The sequence below is a fragment of the Pyxicephalus adspersus genome, chromosome 4, assembly GCF_032062135.1.
Source record: "Pyxicephalus adspersus chromosome 4, UCB_Pads_2.0, whole genome shotgun sequence".
NCBI lineage: Eukaryota > Metazoa > Chordata > Amphibia > Anura > Pyxicephalidae > Pyxicephalus > Pyxicephalus adspersus.
The window spans coordinates 43558014-43585037 of NC_092861.1; the positions used below are offsets into that span (position 1 = coordinate 43558014).

Below are 27024 nucleotides of genomic sequence, written 5' to 3' on the forward strand. Positions count from 1 at the left end.
TATTGTGAGCATATATGGGCTACCAATGACTGGACCTGAGTAGATATCCTCTTGAGCTTCTGCCTTGCCTGTTACTCAAGTATTTGTTATTTACTGTAAAATAAAGGTCTAGGCCTAAATATCTCAATTTATGTTACAGGCCAGCCACATGTGTCCATTGACTGCTATATTCTAGTATTTTACAACCAAGGTTAAAATAAAAATACTTTGTTTGACGGAGAATGAAATCTAAACCTGCTATAGCTATAAATGTGCATACATAATCATAAATCATGTGTTTCCAACACTCGCTGAGGTCTATCAATGAAAGCTGCCCCAGCTTGCTGAAAGCTTTCTAAGTGCTTTATAAATACTTACTGTACACAGTGCTGCCTGGGTGAACTCGGTCTGTACATTCTTTATCCCCAGATCCCGATATGATGTATTCAGCAACCCATGTGCACCACAAACATTTAAACATGCAACACAGTCCCTGTTAATCCCAAACATATTCCTAACAAGTAGTGAATGCACAATTACCGCCCTGGGTAGCTGCAGACAATGTGGAGAAATTGGTCTTCAATCATCACAAAAGAGATAGCAGCACATGCTGCTTGCTTACTAACAAGGTAGAGGAAACAAGACCAGATGGGAGGTCGGTGCCAATGTTGGTAACTCAGGATAAATTACTCAAAGCTACGTTATGGCATGTTTAAAATATGTGAATATTTGCATGTCCATAGCCTGGCAGCTTTATTTTTTATAGGATTCTTCAGCAATTTTAAAGGTCTAAATGAAACATTCCTGACATATCACAATATGAATCAGCTTTAAAAAACAAAAGTTGTGCATCAGATCAAAGGCAGTCCAGTGACTTTACCTAGACTGAGATAATGCTGTTGTCTGCTGCAGGCAGAAAGAATGAATTCCTCAGTCTCCTCTCCCCTAGAGATCAGACTGTACATTGTAACAAGTCACAAGGTGAGAAGCTGCAGCACAGGACTGATTTGTGTCAGATAGCCAAGAACAGTACAGACACCGGGACTTACAGAACGATGAGATCTCTGATCCAACTTCAAAATATGGTACTCCATGTTCTCCCCAGACCCTTTTAGCTGGGCGCATCACCTGGCACTTTTCAGTAACCACCAGGCTGTTATTGGGTGGTTACTGAAGAATTTGGTCACAATACAGGGTCGCCATCTGCCTACAATTTCTTCCCACCCAGCTCAAATAAAAAACCTGGGTTGAGCACTTGTTCTGTTCCTATAAACAGCAGGTGAACTCTTGCTCAGGATCAACCCTGTAATCTCAGGGAGAGATAATAAATACCTGGAAGTGATAGACATACGCATTGCTTATTATGTGTATACCGAACATGATAACATAGATCTGCTGCTCTAGCCCTTTAAAGGGACACTGTCACTAGTTCATCATAATTCTTCCCATAACATCACATGTGTATAATGATTTAGTGATTCCTGCACATGCTCAGATTATCTCTGGCAGCTGGCACCGTATGTGGCACCACTGCAGGGTGGCTGTACATTACACGGCACATGCACCATACAGTACAGACATGAAACAAAATGCCACCAGGAGCCAGGGATTTATTTACTTAAAGCATTCCTAAACTCACAATTTTCACTTTACATAAAAGGGTAGACAACCCCCTAATTCTCGATTGCCTAGGTTATCGAGAATGAATGGGAGCGCAAAGCCTCCCGGGATACCTACATCACGCATCCTGGGAGGCTCTTGGGTGCTCCTTCTGCATCTCAGGCATGCGCACAAGGATCTTTTTTGTGAAAAGGGAAAAAAAATTGCCGATCTCACGCATGTGCAGTGACATCGGCAAGTTTTTTTTCCAACCTAGGTCACCCAATCTCGGGCCTGGGTCGAGTGACATAAGAAGAACCCAGAAGAAGAAGTTAAGATGCCGGCATGAAGACGGATGCCGGGACAACGCGGGAACCGCAAGAGACTTTTGGACCGATTGACTGCCCTGCGGGATTGAAGGTAAATGGATTTTTTTTGTTTTGGGAGACTTTTGTGTTTAGTTCCTCTTTAACAAAGGAGACATTGCATGCCTATTCTGTCAATTACCTCCTGGAGACTTTTTGTTTTTTGAGTTTAGATCCACTTTAGGTGTCGTTCTATAGAATTAGCTACAGAAAATGTAAGGAAATAAGGGGATGAATGGAGGAGCTGGGCCAGCACAAACAATACAATATTATAAGAAGGTTAGAGATGCAAGAAAGGAGAGGGGCTTTCCTATTGAATTGGCTTTTCCTTAGTGATCATATTTTTTATTAGATAAATGTCACCTTACAAATAAACTCATTTATGGAAAACACTAGCAGTGAGAATTTATAATCCCTGTGGCTTCTGTACTTTTGGTGACAGGGTCTCTTTACATAAGCAGCAATGGTGATTATATGATAGAACTGTGAATATATTGTAATATTTGTCACTCCTTTACACAAATATCATTAAAGTTATGAGTTTCCTGGACTGCTAGGGGAATGTATCAGGGACAGCTGACAGGACAGAAACTTTATTACAGAAGACTGAGGAGGCTCCAAATGTTATGTTAATGGGTGGTAAGCAGAGTAACAAGGTACAGGCTGGAGACAGGAAGTGCTAGCTGTGTCCCCAATAATACATTGCTGTCCTCTGCTCTACAGACATGAGGAAGGGAACCTTCATTCTGTGTACAGCTGCTGTGTACCAATGTTTTATATCTATAGAAAACTCCCAGAATATCACCATAATGCCCCTATGAAATGACTCCAGAGTCCTATATAGCAAGAAAAGTGAAATATCAGCGATTTCCCCCTTACCTTTTAGTGACAGCTCAGCACTACAATATTTTACCGGCCATCCTTGGAAATAATGTCCGTCCTGAAACACTCTCCTCCTTCTCTTACTGGCCCGGAACTAATGTTCTACAGATTTGTAGACTGGGGAGCACTTAGCAGCTTCCATTGCCCTGGAGCTATATTAGAAAAGAGGCTCGGTTTAGGAATGCCTTGTACGTCACTAAACTTGCTGAAAGCCATATTTTGTGAGGGTGAAATGCCCACTTGTACCGTTGTCAGTCGCGTTTGCGGGAAGACTACTCTGATTAAAGTGTTGTATGGGCTTTTCTTGCTATTTGGGTTCGTTAGGATTTTTATAAAACTGTATTATAATGTTTATTAGAGGTAACTGTGTGGTCAGTCCCAAAAGTAAAATGGCGGCTGGATTATCAGCAGCCCAAGGTGCTGCTCGCGGGCTCCATCTGGCGGAGGATGGGAAGTGTAGGCGGGGAGACTGCGGAGCTCACACTTGCCGCCACCATTCTAGCCGGAGCAGGAGTCGATCTCACACAGCTCTCTGTACAAACAGCCGCTCAGCCCGCGGCCACCCATGGCTCTGTGTAATGGAGAATCCAAGGTCAGTAACTAGGTAGGGGAGAGAGGCCGGGTCAGAGCGGGGGTCAGGAGAGCCCAAGGCGAGGCCTGCGTGGTTCTCACAGCCCAGGGAGAGGGATGAGGCGGGGGGCAGCGACCCCTCATTCTGCCCGCGCCCGTTTTAGGGTGATGCTGCGCCCTCTGTTAGTTGTGTGTGCAGCATTGTATGCAGAGGTGTGATCACATCCATCATTGTACGGAGCACACCGCTGAGTACCGGGACCCCCCCCTCCCCCTCTGTTTACATGTGACGTCATCGGGGTGCAGGGCAGCTTCATATAGGATATGGGGTATCTGTGTGTGTGTGTGTGTATGTATATATATATATGTATGTGTGTGTGTGTGGGGGAGGGGTAACTTGTGTGTGTGTGTGTTTCCTCTGACACACGTGGGAGACACATGAGGGCAATGATTTCCTCTCTGCCTTCCCATACCAATGTATGTCATATTGCCTTCTGTTACATGGTACACACAGCAGCTGACACTGAATAGTGATATATGTGCAGATTATTATTTTGTATCTCTTCCCCTGGTATATCCCATCTGTGGGATTAGATGGAGACATGATTTACACATCTGTGCACCTCCAAACCAGAAATTATTTATTATACGTTTAGGGGAATCTCAGATCTTTTGCAGCATAGATTTATGTTATCCTAGCTTTTGCTTTATATATGAGATATCTGACCCTTGGGCTGGGACACATGGGCAGAGATTCTAGTTCTGATCTGATAAAGTGATACGGATGTGAATGGAATCAGAAGTAAAATGTGCTTCTAATTCATTTTTCACTCATTGATGGCTTGTGAAGTGATCGGATATGTTGGGAATCGGCGATTGCCGATACAAATGTTTTATTGTGTGCACATCCAAGTATTTGCTCTCCCAATATAAATCGGGGACCTAAAATCCCTAACTGACTATCCTTAGTAACATACTTACAATACGGAAAACAAATGCAATAGAAAAGTGACAGAGGCTCCAACTTTTTATGGACTGGATGAGGAAAATGATGGGCTTGGAAGGTCACAATGTTGCACAGAATTTGGGATATGTGACTGACTTCAGATCACACAGGTTGAGTGCAGTTATTAGGAGTTTTTGCCCATGTGTAGCGAACCTTAGACTTTCATTATGAGAAGAGGCAGTTAGGCAACTTTGTGTAGTTCCCCAATTCCTCCAATGCACATGGGGCATCTATACCTGTACATAGAATAAAGGAATTATTCATATTTACAGATACAAATGTTTAGACCTCATATTTCACATATTTATATGAAAACCTTTCTATATATACATTTCTCTTAGCAGAAATGATTTTGTTTGCTAAGGCTATGTACACACGTGCAATTATCAAGGGTGCAAGGGTCTTTCACGATCCTTTCCAACCACTAGCGACTGCACGATGCATGAAGGAGTGCTGTACATACATCTCCGTTCTGCTGTATGGAAAGGGAAGAACGATGGAGCGGCACCCCTCTGTGCGCTCTCCCCTTCACTTTCATTCGGATCGTTTGTCGTCCATCGTCCGTGGATCCGCCTGGCCGGTCGTTTCGACGATGGATGACGAGTGGTGTACACACATAAGATTATCATCCAATATTTGCCCTGAGAGATCAATTGCACATGTGTACCCAGCCTAAGTTTCTGTTGGTTTTTTATGTTTAGATTAAGCAGTACAAAGGTTAAATGAGGACACCAGTTTCTTATCTTACAAACACAACACAGGACCACACCAAGGCAGATTTCTCTGAACAGTTGTGACCACAATATGGACATCTTATATGTAAGTCTGAGGCATCCATTAATATTTTTATTAAAGAATAATGTTACTTTACTAGGTGGTGCTTTAATGTGCAATATCATCAATGTGTGGCTGCCAATGCACTCTAGGTGCCTGTGACCTTTTTTTTTGTTTGGTAAGTCAATGCATTACCATGTGGTTCCTCGCATTGTGATTCACTACATCATTGTCTGTGGTGCTATTCACAATTATTTCAGTTACTACAGCCATGGTGGCTCAGTGGTTAGCACTCTGGCTTTTCCAGCATTAGGTCCTGGCTTCAAATATCGGCTAGGACACTATCTGCATGAAGTTTGCAGGTTCTCCCTGTGTTTGCGTGGGTTTCCTCTGGCTACTCTGGTTTCCGCCCACATCCAAAAACCGTGCAGATTGGTCAATTTTGGTGGGAACCCAATTAACCTTAGACTGTGTTAATGACATATGACTTTGGTAGGGACATTAGATTTTGAGCACCTTTGAAGGACAGCTAGTGACATGACTATGTACAGCGCTGCCGTCAGCGCTATATAAATACTGTGTGATAATGAATAGAGAAACTTTTATATGAGCATACAGCAGCACATTCCTCTACATGGCCATCCTTTGTACATTTATCATCCAGCAATTTCAACATGAATTTTATTGTTCATCTCTTAACTGGCAGGGATGGCCCCAAATATTTCATCTTCCAGGGCAAGTCCATGGAGCAATATGTGCCAATTGCTACAATACTCTTGAAAATGACTAAAACTAAGTGGATGTTTTAAAATATTCACCATTTTTTTATTGTAATTAGAAGGTATCAAATGCAAATGTGCATTGCAGGACACAACTCTAGGATTGTGATTTTACAGATTTTCACAGCACCACTGAAGCCAATTTATTTTTGCAAAGTGGGGACATGTTTGTGGCCATTGGAAGATTTTCTTTACCCTCCTTGCTCATAAAGTTTAATGTACACACATCAGATAATCATCACCCGAGACGAACTGTTGTGCTCATCTCTGGCAAGCCCCCTCCATAGAACAGAATGGGGACTATGTATGCAGCCCAGGACAGGATGTGAATAATCCTCTCCAACAATAGTACAGGCACTATTAAAGCATAAAAAAGCAGGGAACCTTTGCCAAAAATTGATTGCTAAGTCGCAGTTGGGGAGATCTTTTGAAACCTGAAAGCATGTTATACCTCTAATCCACTATAGACAGCACCTATTTGATGTTTTGCTTTGGAATGCATACCATTTCATTTGTATCAGATTAGTCCAAGGACTCTCATGTTTTTGGCTTGCATGAGAGTCACATTTGTGAATATGAAAGTCTTGTGATTTTCATCTGCTAGAAATTGGAAGGATGTGTAGAGATAATTAGATTAGAAACTGTATGCAAGTTCCATGCTTTCACATGGTTCCCAGCATGGGTTTTATCTACCTTCATATCCTCCGGGGTGTTCCAGCTACTCTTGATTGAATTGCAGCACTCACTCAGTTGTAGATGCCAAGTCATCATTTATCTATGGTTTCTGTCCGGTTCATTGGTGACCTCACGTGTCTTGTGGTCACATGTCTCTAATTAGGAATGTCCTTAGTCTTTCCTTGCCGATCCCTCCCAAAGAGTGTAATACCCAATCATCTACACCCCTTCCTTGCATTGGCAGCCTGAATGTGAGTAATAGTCATACAGTTCTTTGGGTAATCTTCACTATAGTTATACACTGCAGCTGCCCGATCTTCCTTAGCACTACTGGTTTACAGGTTATGTCTTTGGGACAACTATGGAAAAGGTAAACTGCTAGTTTGCTTTATTTGTTTATGTGTATACAAGATAGGAGAAAAGGACAGAAAAGCTGGCTTATGAGGGCAGACAGTTATTTCGAGAGAATTTGTATATTTTTCTAAAATTCAGTTTTATTTATCAAGAATAACATAAATTTACAGGAACATATAGGGAACAACTGAGGATAAAAGATCAACACTGACTTTACTCATCTCAAACATGTTACTATGTTAATGAGGTATACTTCAGCTCTGAAAAACTCCACACACACACACCCATTGTTGCACATTTTTTTGTAATCTCTGGCATTTTTACTATTTCTATATATTACTAAATATATATTTTTTCAGCTGGGCAAGACTGGAACAGATGTTAAAGATGGTCAGCATCGCTTCGAGGGATCAGTGGTCATCCTAGATGCAGGTGCACAGTATGGAAAAGTTATTGACCGTCGTGTTCGTGAGTTCTTTGTGCAATCTGAAATCTATCCATTGGAAACACCAGCATTTGCTATAAGAGAACAAGGCTTCCGGTAAGAGAGATTCCTTTCTGTGCCCATGTTTTGTATTTGTGTTATTCAGGGTTTTTGTTCCCATGTCCTTGAATATTTGTTTTGTCCTAATATTTCTGCTGGGAAGTTTATTTCCTTGGGATATTTTTGATTCTGGATGATTATAATTTTGAGCCTTGAACATAAGCTGGTAGGTGTGTTGCTGGTATACAGCTGTCAGCTGAGTCAATATTTTACTGTATCATATCTAGTCATAGAACACCTTTTGGATGAATTTAAATCATTTTTCATATTTTTATCATAATTAATAACCAGTAATTGTTTTTTATTCCTAAATATCCCGAGACTACAAGATTTTAAATCTGTCATTTACCTTGCTACTCTGCAGTGCTATAATCATATCAGGAGGACCAAATTCTGTATATGCTGAAGATGCACCTTGGTTTGACTCTGCCATATTCACAATTGGAAAGCCAGTGCTTGGAATCTGCTATGGCATGCAGGTATGTGATTGCTACACAACCATAATACCTAGTAGGTAATAATATTTATTTTTGTGACTTTTATGCCCCCCTTTACATGCAGCAATGTAAAACTTTAAATTATTATGAGCCATCTAGTCCATGAATATGAAAAAAAGAAATATGAAAAGAGAAGAAAGATACATTTTTTGTACAAAGGAGACTCTGAAGTCTGCCCTCCACATTGCACAGAGATTTTTAAAATAAACATTTATTGGATAACAACAAAATGTAAAAAAACATATTAGGATATCCATTGATAACTTTTTTTGAAGTTGCAAGATGGGTCCTTTTTTTGCAGTACTTTGAATCAGTAGCCTAGAATATGTATGACTCTCGTGTCATGTTGTAGGAATAACAATAGTCCCAGTAGTTCCTTTGTTTTTAAATATATAAAAAACAATTTTCCCCATTTTTTTTCCCTAAAATTTGATACAAGATATACTTTCCATAAATCCTTTAAATCCTTTACCTAAACCACTACCAGGTCCTATGGTAGCCAATGTGTGGGGCCACTGACCCATGGAACTTGGTAGGTGGATTTCAGTGAATTCCTGTGCCACTTCTCCATGTATGATGACATCATAATGCTGGGTGGTGAGAAGACCCAATCTCTGTGCATCCAGAGTAAGTGTTACACAGATGGTCACGTCACACAGATGGTGACAAGGACATAGGAAGAATGCCCCCTGCTCGATAAACAGAGAAAGACCGAAGAATTGAATTTATCTGTCCCTATTGACACAGACTTGGCATATTTTCTAAAAGCTGCAGAGAATCGGAAGTATTGATGTTACTTTTTATATTAAGGATTGCAGCCAAAGACATTTTTATTGTACAGTACATTTGTGGAAGAATGAATGAATCTGCAATAGGTTATACATAAAAACTTTAACTTAGTTTAGTTCAAACGGAATTTAATCAAGTAAAAGTTATAGCAGATTATGCAATTTTGTTTATATAATTCTGGGTCTGTATTACAGATGATGAATAAAGTGTTTGGAGGAACGGTCCATAAGAAAAATGTGAGAGAAGACGGTGTGTTCAGTATCAACATTGATAATACTTGTTCTCTGTTCAGGTAATTGACTTATTCTAATGTTTAGCTGATGGAACATGTTGGGAGTAAAAAAAAAGAGCTTCAATTGTTTGTCAATATATCCAGCATAAATAAGATTTTATTTAGTAAAAAAAAAAAAAAAAAAGTACGGTTTTGCAGCTTTTTGTGCATATATAGTCTTGAATATGGTATAACGATCTTATGTTAATGAAGGTTTTGTGGGTATATATTTACACACACTTTTAAATGAAAACAATACTTGGTAGGAGACCTAAAGGCAGAGAGGAGTAGCAACTATGCGCACAGCATTTCCTATCTAAGAACTACTCCATTCTGTGCATACTCTGCCTCCTGTATGTTTATAGTCATTGTGGCGCAAACCTGAGCTTGTTGTTCATACTTAATTAGATCCTATAAACCCCATAATCAGTCATTCTCCCATGTTACCATAAAATACATGTTAAACACGACTGACGTTTATGAACAAAATCTACACTTTTGCTTCAGCTCATATATCGGCCTGTGGGGTCAAAGCTATTCCCACTTCCATGTCTACTAGATTAAAAAAAAGTCCACTTGTTTTGTCTGCTATGTGTTACATCCTCTGGACAGTTTCACTCCATGTACAGTGATGGGTATCACATATTCAGGCATGTCATATTCTTGTACATTGTTATGTATGCATCACCCTTTCACTTTGTATCTTTTGCTATATATATTAAAAACTCCATATCACTATATCACAATTATTGGATATTATAGGATCAATCAGGAGTAATTTGTTTTAGCAAGGGAGCATTTGTACTCTGCACATTCCCACATAATAAACTTTATTCTTTCTGAAAAATAGCTGGCTATATGAGTCAGTCAGTATGCCTTCTGTATTGTATTCCTCTGCAACTAGAAGTGATATGGGGGAAACAAAAAGCCTTCTTTGTGTTATATTAATAGAAATCCTTTGGTTCCAATGTTGCCTACACATTTCTTACTGGCTAGATTGTGCTTCTTGTAGACCTAGCAGTCATCCCCTGCACCTACAGATGTTTTTCTTGCTTGCCAGAAAAGAGCAAGGCTTTCCAAAAGATGTTTAGTAGGACTTCAAGGCTGGATAGCAGTTGTGCATCTAATAACGATGGTCCTAAAATTAGTAGAAAAAGTAGTTCATCCAGTTTTGAGGGGTGCCAGTGGAATAGCCTCCTCCTGTCATGGCATAGCCCTAACAATCATTAATGATGACTTTGATCTTCCCTGCTATTAAAAAAGTATGTATCTAAAATGTACCAGTGCCCAAGCTTCCCTTGTTTCTTCAAGCTGTCTTAACTTGTATTAGGTTTGCTTCCTAATGGCTTAAACTTTGCTTTCAGGGGACTGCAGAAGGAGGAAGTTGTTTTGTTGACACATGGTGACAGCGTGGACAAGGTAGCTGATGGGTTTAAGGTTGTTGCACGATCTGGAAACATAGTTGCAGGTATGCATATTAAATGTCTTCATGAAGTCATTTGACTATCTGGTATCCTTAATCTGACCCTGACTAACTATATATAGATCCCTCTCTGTCTCTTCTTTCTACACTCAATAACTTTCTCTCTATCATGTGAGCAGTTTATCATAATGTGATATAACATTTGTTACATATGAGCTTTTGTTAAGCCTACAATGGTGTGTGTGTGTGTGTATTTAATCCTGAGATTGTGGAAGTCTGTGGTAATTAAAAAAATTGGGATGATCAATGAGCCAGAATAACCAAGGTTTTTTTTTTCCTAAACACAATGCAGCAGGTAATAAATAATGTACAGGTTTTAAGGATATGATTAGGTTATCGGTATACTAACTGGTACATGAGTTCTACTTTTCTAATATACAGTTCACAACTTGTAACTAAGAAATAGATGTTGTATGTGCTCCAAGGGTCCTTGTGAACTGGGTTCAGTTATTTAAACATTTCTTCTTTTTGTTTTATGTTTCTTTTTCTTCTAAGGAATTGCAAATGAGTCCAAAAAGCTTTATGGAGTTCAGTTCCATCCTGAAGTTGGCCTCACAGAGAATGGCAAAGTGATGTTGAAAAACTTCCTGTATGATGTTGCAGGATGTAGTGGGACCTTTACTGTACAGAACCGAGAAATTGAATGTATACGGGAAATTAAGGAGAAAGTGGGATCATCAAAAGTTTTGGTAAGTAATTTATATCAAATGTGGGTCAAAAGGATGATAATTGCTTAAAGTGGTCATTTTCCTGAAAAAAAAAATAATTGGGTAGGGTATGTCCCTGAACGGTGAGTGTCACTTTTGAGACCTACAGTTGGCTTCATTGAGCTTCCTGTAACTTCTGTCGTCCTCAGGCTATCAGAACCTAGCTGCAAGGCAAAAATATAGTTAGCTTGCAGCTAGGTTCTGATAGCTCATTCAGATCCCTGCACTGTATTGTTTTATCAACCGCTTAACTTGCATTTCACCTTAAGAAAGCATATTAGTTTGAAAATCAGCATGTTTTCCCCATTTTTGATAGTGTACTATATTGGTTGCTGCTTTAAGGAAAAACTGTAAGTCTTGTACCCAAATTCAACAAAAATATGCAATAGTGGGCATTATGCATGGTAAATGATGTCAATTTCTAGATTCATAGCGATCAGTGATAGAAAGAAGGGGCAGTACATCAAACAGAAAAACATTTTTTTACATGAATACATATTTTCTTGTGGGAAAGAATTTTAAAATGAGCAGTTTTGAAAACAGACATGGAAAGAGAGTGACTTTAAGCTGGAGATGAACCAATGTGAGCTCTTTTCCATTACCCTTAAGTCAGAAATCTAACATACAGACTGTGCATTGTTTTAGTGAGTTGGCTGATCTACAGTACAGACTTGCGCTGTGAGAGACACAACCATCGTGTAGAACTTCTGCGTAGTAAGCAGAGCCTGCATATCTAATGAGCAAATATGGCTGCTCTCTGTGAACTATATGAATTTTATTGCGTTCTAGTTCTTGTTCTGGATATTATGGAAATTAGTATTCAGTATATGTTTTTTTTTTTTTTTTTAATACCTGATTATGAAGCAGTTTGTAAGCAAATGTTTACTGCTGTGAAAAAAATAACCTTTCATGGGTATAATGTTTGCATTTTTCTGTGATCTGCAGGTGCTACTGAGTGGTGGAGTAGATTCTACTGTCTGCACAGCTCTCTTAAACAAAGCCTTAAACAAAGACCAAGTGATTGCAGTGCACATAGACAATGGCTTTATGCGGAAACGAGAGAGCCAGTCTGTGGAAGAAGCACTGAAGAAATTGGGAATTCAAGTCAAAGGTATGTTCTACTTGCTGGAATTGTACAGTCTAATGCACCTTAAAAAAAGCCTCCCACTGCCACAAATGTAAAATATGTATGTGCTGGTGCATGCTGGGTGTCTTTTCAGCACAATGTACTAATAAGGACTAAGCAGAGTTGAGCTTTTTTAGACAAATGAACACCATTTCAGCTATATAGGATGGTGAAATAACAGAATAAAGGTTTACTTTATAAGTTGGCCATGATTTTCAGTCAACAAAGAATTTTTTCTATATTCAGAATAGGTTTTCTGGTGCAGTGTATGAACACTGTATTCTGGCAATGCCAAGACAGGCTGTACTTGTCATCCTGCTTGAGTTTTTGATGTATTCTTATGGAGGGATCTTCAACAAAAGCACACTATTGTATTTCTATGTGTGTCTAAGCTTGTAAACAAGTGAGCTGTAGTGTGAATGACTCCTAAAGCTTTGGCTTGGATTTGGAGCCCCATAGCACCCAGTATTACAAAACCTTGTTGGATGGTTTTGTTTGATGAAACAATATTTGCATAAGGTAGTACTGTGTATGCTAGATTACTTTAGCAGCATTTTATATTTTATAATTATAGACTTTTTTTTTTAACAGTTGTCAATGCAGCACATTCATTTTATAACGGTACAACAACATTGCCAATATCTGATGAGGACAGAACACCACGAAAAAGAATCAGCAAAACCCTTAATATGACAACAAATCCAGATGAGAAGAGGAAAATCATTGGTGACACCTTTGTAAAGGTATTTTGGTAGTGAGTATTGATAGACTGCACAGATGCTGAGTGAATGAGCTTTTTGGATGATGCAGTTAGTGTCCTGATTTGTGTTGGATGATAGGTTTGTTTTCAAGTGTAATTCTTTGCATATCGTTTTTTTTTTTTTTTTTTCAGATTGCCAATGAGGTTATTGGTGAAATGAATCTTAACCCCGAAGAAGTCTTTCTCGCTCAAGGCACGTTACGACCGGATCTGATAGAAAGTGCGTCCCTTATTGCCAGTGTTAAAGCGGAAGTTATAAAAACCCATCACAATGACACAGAACTTATAAGAAAGCTGAGGGAAGAGGTAATTTTTATGTGATGTTTCTTGTTATAGAAACTGGTTCTGCTTCTAGAAAAAAATATGCAATTTTATGTGGGTTTACTGTTTTTTAAAAACATTTCCTGCAGCTTGTATAAGAAGAAATGTGCTTATGTCCACATATGCCTATATTTTAATATTATGTGTTAAGACCACTGATTTGTATACAGTGCAAAGGCTGTAAGGCTGTTACAACCATAATCAGCAAATCTATTGTTGAAATTGTGAATGTTACATAGCATGTATATTAGAGGAAAAAAAACAAAGCTATAACACACTTTGGCACCAAATCTTACAATACAAGGATTGGTCTGTGTATGGCTTTCCTAAGAATTGTGATAATCACTTCTGACTGCTGGAATAACTTTTTTTGGCATTTTCTGCATTATAAAAGCTTTATTTTTTTCCATAGGGTAAAGTAATAGAACCTTTAAAAGATTTTCACAAGGATGAAGTCAGAGTCTTAGGAAGAGAGCTTGGTCTCCCTGAAGAAATAGTCAGCCGACATCCCTTCCCAGGTATGTTTTGGGTGTTTTCGTATGGCAGACATACCTTTTTTCACAGATCTGGGCAGACTGTCATGGCCACCCTATATCTGCTTTCCACGTTCAATAATTTGCAATGTGTTGTGCAGCTCTTTCATAATAGCCCTTCTATAAAGAGGATTATAGTCTTTCGCTAAACTGACCCTGAGGCACACAGGTTGGAGCCATTTAATTGTATGTTTGAATGATGAGAACAAACCCAATATCCTGAAGGAAGCCTATACAAGCATGTGAAGGAAACCTTCCCCTCCATAGGATGTTCAAGGCAACAAGAGTGTATTGCCAGCTTGACAAGAGAAATGTACTAGGCATGCCATATTAAACATTTTTCCCCTATCCTGTTTTGTTATCCAAGAGGGGCATTTGTATTTCTGCATTGAATGTTCTGTCAATTTGAACTTTTACCCTAAATATACAACTTTAATAAAGTACATTTGCTTTATTTTCAGTTTTTTTAAGACCTTTTTATGATTGCCTTTTATTTCATCTCTGACAGGTCCAGGATTAGCAATTCGAGTAATATGTGCCGAAGAGCCTTATATCTGCAAAGATTTCCCTGAGACAAACAATATATTGAAAATAGTTGCAGATTATTCAGCAAGTGTTAAAAAGGTACACAATCCTTCCTAATATTGCTTGGTTTATTTTTTTGGATATTGTAAGCAATTTTGACTTTAGGGTTTACTTAAAAAAAATGGTTTCTCTTAATACACATAAAGGTTCATGGTCTGTGAAAGCCAGCAGAAATTTGTATTTCTGTATTGTGGTGTTTGACTCAGCATTACGTTATTACACAGCATATAGTATGTTAGAAATGTGTTAAGCTTTATTTTATTTATTCTTTACAGCCCCACACCCTGCTACAAAGAGTCAAAGCATGCACAACAGAGGAGGAGCAGGAAAAACTGATGCACATCACTAGTCTACATTCACTGAATGCCTTCTTATTGCCTATTAAAACTGTTGGAGTGCAGGTGAGCAATTTTTTCCAATGTCACTTATTAGTCATGTGTCTTTTGATTGTAAAAAGTTTTTCTCTTTTCTTATTTTGATAATATTTGCCCCTTGTTAGAGTTGGCATTATTGGCTCGTGCAGGAAGGGTGGGCTTTTTACAACTTATAGGCACTGTAAGGTTGCAGACTGTTTACAGTTTTAAACCCTTATGGGGTAGATTTACCATAAAGCAGAATTGGTGGGTGATGAGCTTCTGCCATATTCGGCAACTATGCACAGCAGATTTAGCAGATAGCACATACCCACCTTTTACCGCCTTGCAGCGACCACAGATCCAGGACAGGAGTGGGCACTGACATCTTTGACATTGCATGCCTCTTTTGCCAATAGAGTACAACCTTTTAGTGTTTTTTTTTTTTTTTTTTGTCAGTTTAAGGCATAGCTCTGTTTTCTCATAGTACGTTGATCTTTTAGACTATATCAATGGAATATATTTGTCACTTGGTTATACTTGCAGATCTCTTCTGTGTATTGTTTGTCACCTGGTTTTTAACTGAGAAATTACCATAATACCAATAACTGAATTTCTACAGCAGTAACATTGAACACTCTGTATGCTACATATCATTGTAAATGATTAGTTTGAACATTTATTTATGGCTCGCCAGGCTCAATTGGCCTTTTCTCATGTAATTTGTTGATCATACTGAAAAGGCTGTCATGTGGAAACTTTGGAGGATACAGTTGTTGCCCTATACCTCTAAAGAAAAATGCTGGCTACTTGACTACTAACTTATTTGCTTAATTTCTTTAAAATCCCTTACCCAAATCAAACCTTTGTAGGCCACAAGTTAGCATCACAACCTGACATTAGCAGTTTTAAGAAGTGCAAGAATGGCAGCCTCTTATTTTTTTTGTTAAATTGCAGTCAGATTAAATTTCATGACAATACTTTTTTAAATGTTAAATAAAATATTTTGTTTTGCTATTTTTTTTTTTTTTTAGGGTGACTGTCGCTCATACAGCTATGTATGTGGAATTTCAAGTAAAGATGCTCCACACTGGGAATCCCTTATGTACTTAGCCAGGCTTATACCACGAATGTGTCACAATATCAACAGGTAAATATCACATTTGTAGTCATTAAAAAAAATGGTACACTGGTTTATTGATATAGAGAAGTGCCATATAAGACTGTTTGTAGGTTGGATGGTATAATGCATGTAAGTTAATCTGTTCTTATTGCTCGTAATAACAGAGTAACATTAGGTACCAAGTGATGAAAAGTTTCCCAAGGGTAATATGGGGGCTGTCAGTGATGACCTTCTGAAAATGGTATTTGCTTTGAAGTTTTCATAATTTTTTGCTTTAGTATGTTTAGTGACCCAGAATGGCAAATGTTTAAACCTATGCTAACTCACACTGACTTCTGAGCAGGGGGTACAGCATGACAACCAAGCAGCTAACAATTGATGAATGGCACTCTGTTTCTGTTCGTATAGATTTCCCGTGTTGCTGACCTTGATGTGTTGCTGGCTTGTGTTGATGGGTAGATTCGACAACTGTTTGTGATGCATCTGAGATCCATTTCAAAATTTTTTTTGTCATTCTAGCTATTTTACTGAAAATGCTAGTTGTTTGACTGGTATACTGGATTTCTTATCCGGAACAAATATGTAGACCAGTGTTTTCTGACCTTTTTACAATAAGGAAACCCCTTAAAATAATGTTCAGGTCTTCAGGGAAACTGCTATAATTACTATTCCTACAGCGTACAGTAGTGGTAGTGGAAAGAATGCCTCTTACACTGATGGGCATTGGGAAGGCTGCCACCCTTACATAGTCAAAAAGATCATTGCTGTCAGTGGTAACTGACCTGAGTGACACAAATTGCTCAAAGAACACCTAACAACTTCTGGAGGAACCCTCCCTGATTGAGAAACACAGATGTACTTCAATGAAGTCAGATTTCTCTATCTGCATTTCTTTTTCAGATCAAAATGACAACCTGAAAACTTGCATTTTTAGAAAGTGAAATCAGCACTGCTTACCCTCCATATTAGCATCGTAAGGGTTCCTTTTAGGTGCAGAGTAGTAATGTACTCTTGTGAATGGGATATTGGGCTGTAATTTGTAGTGAAGGGCTGGATGTAAATCCTGCATAAAGGCAGTGTAATAGGTTGGTACAATATTAATTGTAAACAAGTCATATTCATTCTATAAATTAATCAACTGTCATTTCTGGCAAGGGAATTTTAAAAGATGATATTTTTTCTTTCTTTTAGAGTGGTATATGTTTTTGGACCACCTGTGAAGGAACCGCCCACAGATGTTACCCCTACCTTTTTAACCACAGGAGTGCTTAGTACATTACGGCAAGCTGACTTTGAGGCACACAATATTTTAAGAGAGTCTGGTAAGTAGCTGCCTTTGTGTAATTGGCTATCTCTAGTGTTGTCAAGTTATCACTTTAATTCCTGTGTGTGGGTTCAGCAAACATGTATAATTGCAGTGACTCATTTGTTATTTATTTAGAGTCCCCTGGTAATTAGTGCTCTGCATTCTGCTTTGGCACATTGATTTAATACAGCACAGCATATTGCTTTCTCAGTATGTTGAAATGCATGCGGTGTAGGATGCTTACTCATATTGAGCCTTTAAAGCAAGTACCCTGGTGGGGGTCTGCCACATTTCTGTGCTGCTCTGTGACATTTTCCTCTTGCGTATCAGTAATAATGTTACAGAGGTGCAGATATGTGGGCTCAGTCCCTAAAGCAATTCTAATATGCAAAATGTAGGATCCTGTACAAGGCAGTCAGGTACGATTTAACAGATCGTAGGATAGTAATCTGCTATGTGCATGAACCGTTAATATTGGCAGTTTCACGACCCTGCAGAGTAAGTATAGTTTTTATTCATTGTAATAGAAAAAGAAAGTTTCTGCCATTTTCATTATTCCTTTATATCATTATTTCTGTCTGTTTATATAATCTTTGCATTACCTGAAACATTGGCATTTATTAAACACAGTAATTTGGAATGCACATATTGTATTTGTTTGTGCTACTCGGTTTTACTAGTTGTGTGTTTTGTTTTGTTTTTACAAAGGTTATGCTGGCAAAATAAGTCAGATGCCGATCATATTGACACCACTTCACTTCGATCGTGATCCTTTACAAAAACAGCCTTCATGTCAAAGATCTGTAGTCATCCGGACATTTATAACAAGTGATTTTATGACTGGAATTGCTGCTACACCAGGCAACGAAATCCCTGAGGAGGTATTTCTTTTTATTCTTTGTTTTGTTTGACCTATTTAAGAGGGTAAGTTGGTTTAAAAGCTACTGCTGCTTCTGACTTACCAGAAGGGTTAACGATACATGCATTTATGTTTTTAGAGTAACCTTCAACTGTCAATGACACTAAATATTCCTATTAATATTTACAATTTTGCACAGACAAATGGCTTGTGTCCAACATTTCTAGCTTAAGACAGCTTTGTAACTTATTTGTACATGTGTCCTCTTTCTGGTCTGTGCCAGCATGCTCTGCCTAGTGCCATCTGCTGATGAATTTTTAGTAGTGCACTTAAAAGCTTGTTCTTGAGCACTGTTGAAATTGGCTTCAATACCAAAAAAGTCAACATACACTAGCCAATCAAACGTGTAGAGCAGCTGTCCTTGACTCCAGTCTTCAAGTGTCAGAATTTGCACACATTTTTAGCATTTCTTTATTCGACTGGTTTACGGAAAGTCAGGAAATGATGGTTTATACCAAAATCCAGTGTGTATGTGGCCTTGCAGTTCAGGCCCCCCAGTGTAGATCTTGCAGTATTGCTGTGTGAGGAGGGAATACACTCAACAAGTACTGGATGCAAGAATATGCAATAATTTTTGATTAAGCAACATGCTATTTGGGATTTATTCCAATGTTTTTTTTTTTGTTTTTTTTTTGACTACAGGTTGTATTGAAGATGGTGACGGAAATAAAGAAAATCCCTGGAATTTCTCGAGTAATGTACGATTTGACTTCAAAGCCACCAGGAACTACTGAGTGGGAGTAATAATGTGTTTTAATCCGGTGTAAAAGTACTGTGTGCAGCTTGACGTTTATCAGAAACCATTCCCAGTGTTGACATGCAGTACTGTTGTTCAGTTGACTGGAGCTGCTACTGTACGTGACATCCGATTCCGTTCGCAAAGCCTGCACCTAAAGTAAACTTATGTTGGGTCATACTTTAATGGGGCAGAGGACTTGTACGGGTAACAATAATGGCAGCAATTGCCTAAGGGCAAACAACTCATCCTGCTTTGCCTTTTGTCTTACGGAATCCGCCTGTTTTTCACGTGTTTCTGTTGTTGCATTTTTTTTCCTTCTTTCTTAAAAAAAAATTTTTTTTTGTTTTATTTTGTAAAATGTAAAAAAGGCAGTTCATTTATATACATTTATCAAAACCATTGTAATAGCCCAACAATGTAAAATGAATACCTGATGTGACCAACAGCTTTTGAACAGATTTATTATAAATAAATATTTTGCCAAATGGAGTTGCATATGTTTGCCAGTTGTTGGGAAGTTTCATAACTATATATAGTGGGGGGGGGCGTCTTAAAACAACTTATAACATTTGAGGGTCTAAATATAAACCGGTAATTTGATGTTCACTGAAACATTCCCTGATGGCAAATCTTGTACTGCCATTGGACCTGTATGATTCTCCACTGGGGAATGTTTCAGTTATTGTTAGATTCACTGTTTCATAAATGGACCCCTTAGAGTTTTACACCTAAATTTAATATTCCATGACATGAGCAGAATGCAGTAATATTTCTGTAAAGTAAGGTAACTGTAAAAAAAATAAAAAAAAATAAAAAATAAAGCCTTTATAATTACCAGGGTGCGTTTATGCAAGGGGCACCATACAAATGTGTAACCTGTATGAGGATTATACCCTGTACACTTTTACAGAAGCTATTTACTGTATGGCTTGGAAAGAACACTGCTAGATATTATTAAACTCCTCTAGATGTAAGATACGCACCCAAAATGTGTAAGCTCATAACTGATTATATATTTTCTTGTAATCCACGCCTGATTAATGGGCAGCTACAGCTTATTTTTAAATGCGTTCTATATGCAAAGACATAAAAAACAACAAATGTAAATTGACCTACATTTTTTTTTAAAGATAGGGTGAAATGCATAAAAGCAAGAAAACATTTCCACATAACCTCTGCATCTCAGTAAAATGTATATGTGTCAGACATTAACTTGAATAGCGAGGTAATGTTAAATAAAAACCAGCATATCAAGGTTATATATGTTTTTTACCATCTTTTTTTTTTTTTACACAGGTACTGTAAATGTTTTTGTACACGTAATTTAGGATCCCACAGTTAACCAAGCTGTAAATTCATCCCTGCTGACTAGGGCTACATCTATTTGAACGTTTTGGGTCCCCTGGAACAACTCGCATACAACAATATAGTAATACACTTTCTCTTTGTCTCTGCAAATGCCTTTACAACACAAGTACAGCAAACCGTAAAACTATTTAGATCTTAGGCAAGTCGATTATCTCTGCTTGCACAGTTATACCCAGTGACAGATGGTTCTGCTCTAGTTACAGATTTCTTTTACAGCTTAACTTCACTTTTAAGTACATCCAACCTTTCCATGTAAAAGAGAAAACATTTACTGCACTAAATAACCACTGGCCAAAAAATTCACGTTCCTCAATAAGACATCAGGTGTGACATAGGTGTTATTACCCTAATTTTCTTTCTTCCTCAACTACAGTGGTACCTTGGTATAAATCCTTAATCCGTTTCAGATCCTTGGAATTATACCAAACAGGACTTTTACCAAACAAAATTTTCCCAAAAGAAATAAAAGGAAAATGATAAATGCATTCCCATGAAAAAAAATCCTGTTATTGGCATATTATACATTGATGGGGCTGTATAAAATATTTTAAACCCTGCCTAATACTAAAATACAAGAGCAATTAGACAAAATAAATGAAAATTTAACCTCACTTTACCTTGCTGAGAAGAGTCGAGTGCCTACTAGGATGGTGATGAGAAGGAGATGGTATGTAAATCACAGAAAGTTATAGCGTGGGTTGTCCACTGAATGGTAATACCTGGCGTACTGACGCTTGTGGCCAGTCGTGGCTTTGTCTCGAGAGAGCAAAATTAGGGTAGCGTGCGATGTTATGACTCATTTTGACTTCCTAGGTCCTAGCACAAAGGTTGTATACGGAGCAACATTTTTCATGTCCAAACAGGATTTATACCAAGTTGGACTAATTCCAAAGCGGACTTATACCAAGGTACCTCTGTATAGGCAAATTCTTGATTATGCAAAAGGTTGAATTTAAATATAGAAATAGTTAAGAATGCATATTATATTGTTGCAGTTACTGATATAATATAACTGGAAATTTTTATTTGGGATGTATCAACAAGCATACAAAAGTAATGGGCATATTTTTAAACCCCAGTGTCTGATTTTGTACCTCCAGCAGCCCCAGGTGTGTTTGCTGCTAAGCACATGGTCTTTGGGTAACTGCAAATATGGCAGACGCAGTCTGACTTCATACAGCTCTCACTCCCTACAACCATGAAACAGCCTGGCAGTAATACTGAAGTGATGATGTCCCAAAGCTAGCATGTGGCCTGTATTACAGTTATAGAGGATATTGGTACTTGTCATCAAGTGTGTTCCCTATATATGCTCTGTAGCATGAAGTAGGAGATAATCAGGTGCCATGCCATCTTTCTTATGGCCAGGACATTTCCAAATCAACAAATTCAATTGCCGCCTTCCCTGCTGCTATCACTCCCAAAACACTACAGAATCTCAGATACTAGCAGGGAGCATCATTAGTGTGACAGATAAAAAGTTTACATTGAAAATTTTAAATGCAAAAGGTGTTGGATTTTTAATGTCAAAGGGGAGTTCAAAATATCTGGGGTGGGTCTTTGGCTATGAATACAATTTGTTGTATGCATTTACACAATTTCAATATTAAAATGACTGGACAAATCGGTTTGCCACTTTTTATACCTTTTGCCTGAGCTCATTGTTTTGGGCACCTATGGAGTGATGCCAAAGAAGAAAGTGGGTTGATTCCTAAAGATTGTGGTTTTAGCAAGTTCTCAGCAGCTCACATCACTGATGGACCTTCCTCATACCAGTAAAAAATAAGGCCATACCCCACTAAGACATTGGTGAATAAATAGATTTTTTAATTATCTAATCCTGCTCCTTTAAAAAGATTCATGTAACTGTGCCATCTACTACTCAGCAGAACACAAACTATTTTGGGTTAGCACCCACTTTTATAATTTACAACGTGCCTATTGATCAACCTTTTTAAGTTGCATGTATTTGAATCCACATACGCATCCCCGAGCCTGTTGGGAGGTTATGATCTGGGGTTGCTTCAGTTGCACAAATCTAAATTCAACTACATGATGTTCCCAAAAGATGACTTCAGCTGACTACATGATGTTCCCAAAAGATGACTTCAGCTGACTTACTGAATTCCCAAGTTTTTACATTAATCTATTTTTCTGTTATGATACAAGCATTTTCCAAGATTACAGTGCCAAGATTCATCAGGGTCAAATTTTGAAAGTTGTTCAGGGAGCATTAGACCTTAAGCCCACTGAGAATCTTTTGGATATGGTGGAGAAGATCTTATGATGCGGTCTGACTTTCCCATCATCAATTTAGGATTTTGGCAAAAAGTATATACAACTTTACACAAAAATACATTTTGTGACACTGCAGCCAAACAATACCACTGAAGTGATGATGTCCCAAAGCTTTTGAACGCATGCACACACTTTCCTAGCAACATTTCTGGATATGCATTACTTCACTGAGAACCAGGCATGTTCATGTAGTCACACATGGAATAATATTTACAAATCTTTTGGGAATAAGACCAACATTTTGCACATTATCAAAGTTCTTATCACTTTGCTCAGTATTGTCATGGATAGAACTGTCTTTGCTATAATTGTTAGTTGGCACAAAATTCATTACATTCTCCAAAGTAGCACAATTTATAAACACATGTAAAATTTGTGCACTACATTCAGCCTCTAAACTTTGCTCTGGAACCTACAGACATACCTTCAAATATTATATCATTCAGCTTACAAACTGTCTGCTGATGGATTTACCTTGTGCTGGAAACAGTTTCAGGTGTTTTTACGGCTTCAGCTGTCCCTTTAATTCCAGTCTGTACCTTACATATTAGGTCAATACCATGATCGCCATCTTCACTCTGCTGACTTAGGAACACAGCTCTGCAGGTTTGTTGGTGATTCACGTCTGCCTTATTACTGTATCACTCGGCAGTGAACCTCTCAGTCTGCTGAACTGGAAAATGTAGATTTCTGCAGGTTAGTGCTGGTTTCTCCTAGCAACAGCATCCTCATTACCCTACTTAGGCAACCCAAAATCCCAGGACCACAGACAATTCCTCTGAGCTTTACAATTCATAGCAACATTACCTGAAGAGCCAACTCTAGAAGGCACAGTCATTCCACCATCTTCTCACTTCACTGTTGAAGGAAACTCAGCTGAAGTGTCGGAATGCAGTCAGGTCCTTTGAATTGCACACAGTTCATGAACCCCTTTATGGTTGGTGTGACACTTTGCAGAGATTTGCACCCACTGGCGCTCAGCAGCGCTACCTGCAATCTGAAGTGTCCTGTCTTTCACAGAATAGGCCATCACAGACAGCTGGGCCTCAGTATGGGCCAACTGGGCTTCTGACAGTCTAAGTTTTCCAACATGACTTTTAACATGTCCTCCAAAAAAAAAAAAAAAATTGTACATTGTCTATAGCAGCCGCCAGCTGACAAACACACTTAGTCACTGCCATTTAAAGTCTGCTTGTCCAAATAATGAAAGTACCTCTCACGTGTGCTGTCTCTTTAAGGATTCTGACCGCATCTGAGCGCCAAATGTGGGAGAGTAGCTTCAAAAAACTCACTGCACAGAGATCTTAGGCTTTACATTCAATTTCAGGGCTCTGCCCACTTTTATTCCCACATAAAAACAGAAAAAATAGGCAAATTTCAGCAAACTTTTTCCTCTATACTGGACCCACAGACCTCAACTTTGGGAGACCTCCTGTGATTTCCCAGCATACAGACTACAACTTTCCCCAGTCCCAAGGACTGTTCCCTTTTTATTAGAAATGGCCAGCTGCTCCAGAGCCATCCTTAATTTCTGACCCTCCAGCCCTGGATCCCAAATAAAATGCTGCAAATACAGCACAACATTTAGATAAAGCTGTATCCAGGCTCTTTAATTATCTTTCTAGATGCATGATGACAAATATCTTCCTTTTATATATTATTCTTTTTATTTTTTTATTCATATTGAATGAATTGTTAGCATATATGGTAAGTTAACACTGCTATAGTGGCTATCTGGCTGAGTTTGCCATCTTTCATACACAAATGATGCTGCTTGGAAACTGCCTAAAGTAAAGCCTCCATTCCAAGGAGTTTCCATTGTCTCTAAATATTTCCTTGGTGCTTGGTACATAAAGTTGGGAAACCTGAGAGTGAGACTACTAGTGTAATATGTCAATTGTTATCCCTTAAATGTAGTTTTGTTAAATCTTTTTATTGTGTGTTTTTTTTCACTGGTGCTATGGTGAGAGAACATATATGTAATCAGTTTCCTTGGGGTCATTGCAAATAAATTGAAAATGAACAATGCCAGGCCACTATACAAGCTCAGTACAGATACTAACCTGACTGAGATTCAAACCTTGTTCTACAAGGCCATGGTGAGAGCTACCAATCCACCATGTTTCCTGGTACAATAATGATGAACAGCATCCAGTTCAGGGTAAGATCAGTTATAAATCATCAATCAGTGTTAAAGTCATCATAAATAATAATAATATTACATATTTATGATTAAAAGATATATTGATAAAAAATGTCTAAGTTAAAGTGAGCTTGTGCTCAGACTATGCACACTAAAGTATATGCATATTCCAAATGAGCAGTAAAGTACTTTAAAATAAGCCCTGTAGTTTACGTGGAGAAATTCATCCTAAAAGTTTAAAAAATAGGCACAGCAACTTCTGCAGATTGCTGATTGAGCTTTTGTTTTGGAGGATCCTTGAGAACTGATAACTTCACACTACAAGCAGCTAGAAAGGTTGGGGATGTCTTAAACTCTTCTCACTACTTGTTGTAATAATCTGAATGTTTAAATGTCTTTAGTCAGAGCACAAGAGGATTTCAAACTAGAAAAAAACATTATAGTATGAGCAAATTAGCATTTACTCCAATTTTATCTTTCCAGGTTTAAAAAAATGCTGCTGGAGATATTGAAAAGAAATGTCTTTCTTTAGGAAACATGAAGCTCTTGTGACAAAGGCTAGACGGTCAGATGCCATATCCTTGGGGAGAACTTATGCACATGGCACATCTGAATGCTTGGACTGCTGTCCCCGGATACTCAGACTCTCCCGAGAGTATGGTGTTAGGAGAGTAAAACAGAATATGAAATGATGGTTCTTCCAGATGGAAGATTTCTTCCTAATAGAAGAAGAAAGCTCTGTATAACAACATAAAACCTCCATGGATTACAACATCCAGCAGAAATGTTTAACTAGTGAATGATTTCCAAAAGAAAGAATAACCTGCACTCGTTGACCTTAATTTACATTTTTCATTTTGCTTAGTACATCCCTATATACTTCACTAAACTAGAGGCATGCAGTCCCATTTAAAATCATAATATATGGGAGGGAGCTGTTTTAGCTGCTGAAGGATTTGTACTTCTCTCAGTAATGGGGTACAGAAGTTATACCTCTCCTTGCCTGTGATTGGACAGTAAAAGGAAAAGCGGAACACTGAAGAGCTCACCTCTCTGTCAGTCTGCTCTTCTCTCCATATGCTCCATGCAATGCAGCAGAAACAGACTGGCTCTTTGTATAGTTTTCCTTCCCCAGTATGAGCTCTGTTTTGTACATGGACTGCCAGTGACTGACACGAAGTTAAATTTTGGTACTTGCTCTCCCCCTATTATATAAAGTATTTGGTATACACCACTATATAGTAAATGAAGGACATTTGGGTCTCTCTTTAGGTTTTTCCGTACAGCTCAGTAGGTTTGTAAGTTGCTTTAACAGCTTTGATGATAAATACCCTTTTCATTTCTTACTGAGATTCCCAGTACCTTTTTAGAGGACCATACCAAATGAAAAAGGTGTCATTATGTCACGGGGAGCAGATGTGCAGCAAAGATAATATCCCTTTCTGGGTTGGGTGGCCTCAAAGATTTGAGTTATATATTGAATAATTTCATCTCAGGTGGTTTAACCTATCTTGATTCAATCTATGACTACATATATGGTTTTCTGGTCTGATGAAGCAGACAATGTTCTGTGAAATGTGTTATAATATATACATATATATATGCTTTGGGAACTGTATGGATCTCTATTTTATGTTACTCCAAATTATGTTTTTAAAATTACTTTATATGATATCCATGTAACTTTGAATTCCATATTTCATTCAATAAGTTGTTGCTATATATATATATACACCTATTTTCTGTGCCATTTACTTTATTTCCTAAGCTAATATACAGACAGCCTATAATGATATATATAATATATATGCAGGCCATATACTGAGCTCTCTAAAGCAACATACACATGTCTGAATATTGTCACATGTTTGAGTCGTGTGAATTTGCCATTTTAAGCAAAGCAAAAATCTAGCATGTGTACAGCAGTCCTTAATTAATACGGATTGATGAATGTTCAATCAGAACTGACTGCTGTATTTTCTTATGAGGGAGAGCACAGCGGGGTGCTGCTTGCTTATTCTCCCCCTTACATAGCACAGAACAGTGTTGTGTGTACAGTGTTCTGTCATTCCTCTGTCATGGGAAATTATTACAAAAGATCATTTCCAGGGACAGAAATCTGATGTCTATCTGACAAGGGGGGCCGGGATTCAAACGTAGTTTTGCAAATGCAACA

General features: G+C 38.2%; 2 protein-coding genes across 2 annotated transcripts in view; one reads left to right on the forward strand and one right to left on the reverse strand.

Annotated features, from left to right (window-relative positions):
- Window positions 1-2970, reverse strand: part of SLC33A1 (solute carrier family 33 member 1) — a 17919-nt gene extending 14949 nt beyond the window's left edge. The window contains exon 1 of the mRNA XM_072408007.1: window positions 2823-2970. The gene's annotated coding sequence lies outside the window, so the exon portion shown is untranslated. The remainder of the gene's footprint in view (window positions 1-2822) is intronic.
- A 286-nt stretch (window positions 2971-3256) lies between these two features.
- GMPS (guanine monophosphate synthase) lies at window positions 3257-19528 on the forward strand. The gene is made up of 16 exons (XM_072408006.1): window positions 3257-3417; window positions 7343-7524; window positions 7892-8006; window positions 9008-9105; window positions 10449-10552; window positions 11063-11256; window positions 12220-12385; window positions 12992-13143; window positions 13293-13466; window positions 13894-13999; window positions 14523-14638; window positions 14875-15000; window positions 15987-16102; window positions 17267-17397; window positions 18090-18262; window positions 18943-19528. Exons 1-16 carry the CDS (start codon window positions 3391-3393, stop codon window positions 19042-19044), a joined length of 2082 nt encoding a protein of 693 aa, XP_072264107.1. The 5' UTR covers window positions 3257-3390; the 3' UTR covers window positions 19045-19528.
- The last annotated feature ends 7496 nt before the right edge of the window (window positions 19529-27024 follow it).

What these genes read in the sequence shown, in the direction of transcription:
- GMPS (XM_072408006.1), top strand. Translation starts at nt 3,391, where the DNA reads ATGGCTCTGTGTAATGGAGAATCCAAG. An exon ending in GAATCTGCTATGGCATGCAG is followed by an intron (nt 8,007 to 9,007) that starts GTATGTGATTGC and finishes TCTGTATTACAG; the next exon opens with ATGATGAATAAAGTGTTTGG. An exon ending in ATCTGGAAACATAGTTGCAG is followed by an intron (nt 10,553 to 11,062) that starts GTATGCATATTA and finishes TTTTCTTCTAAG; the next exon opens with GAATTGCAAATGAGTCCAAA.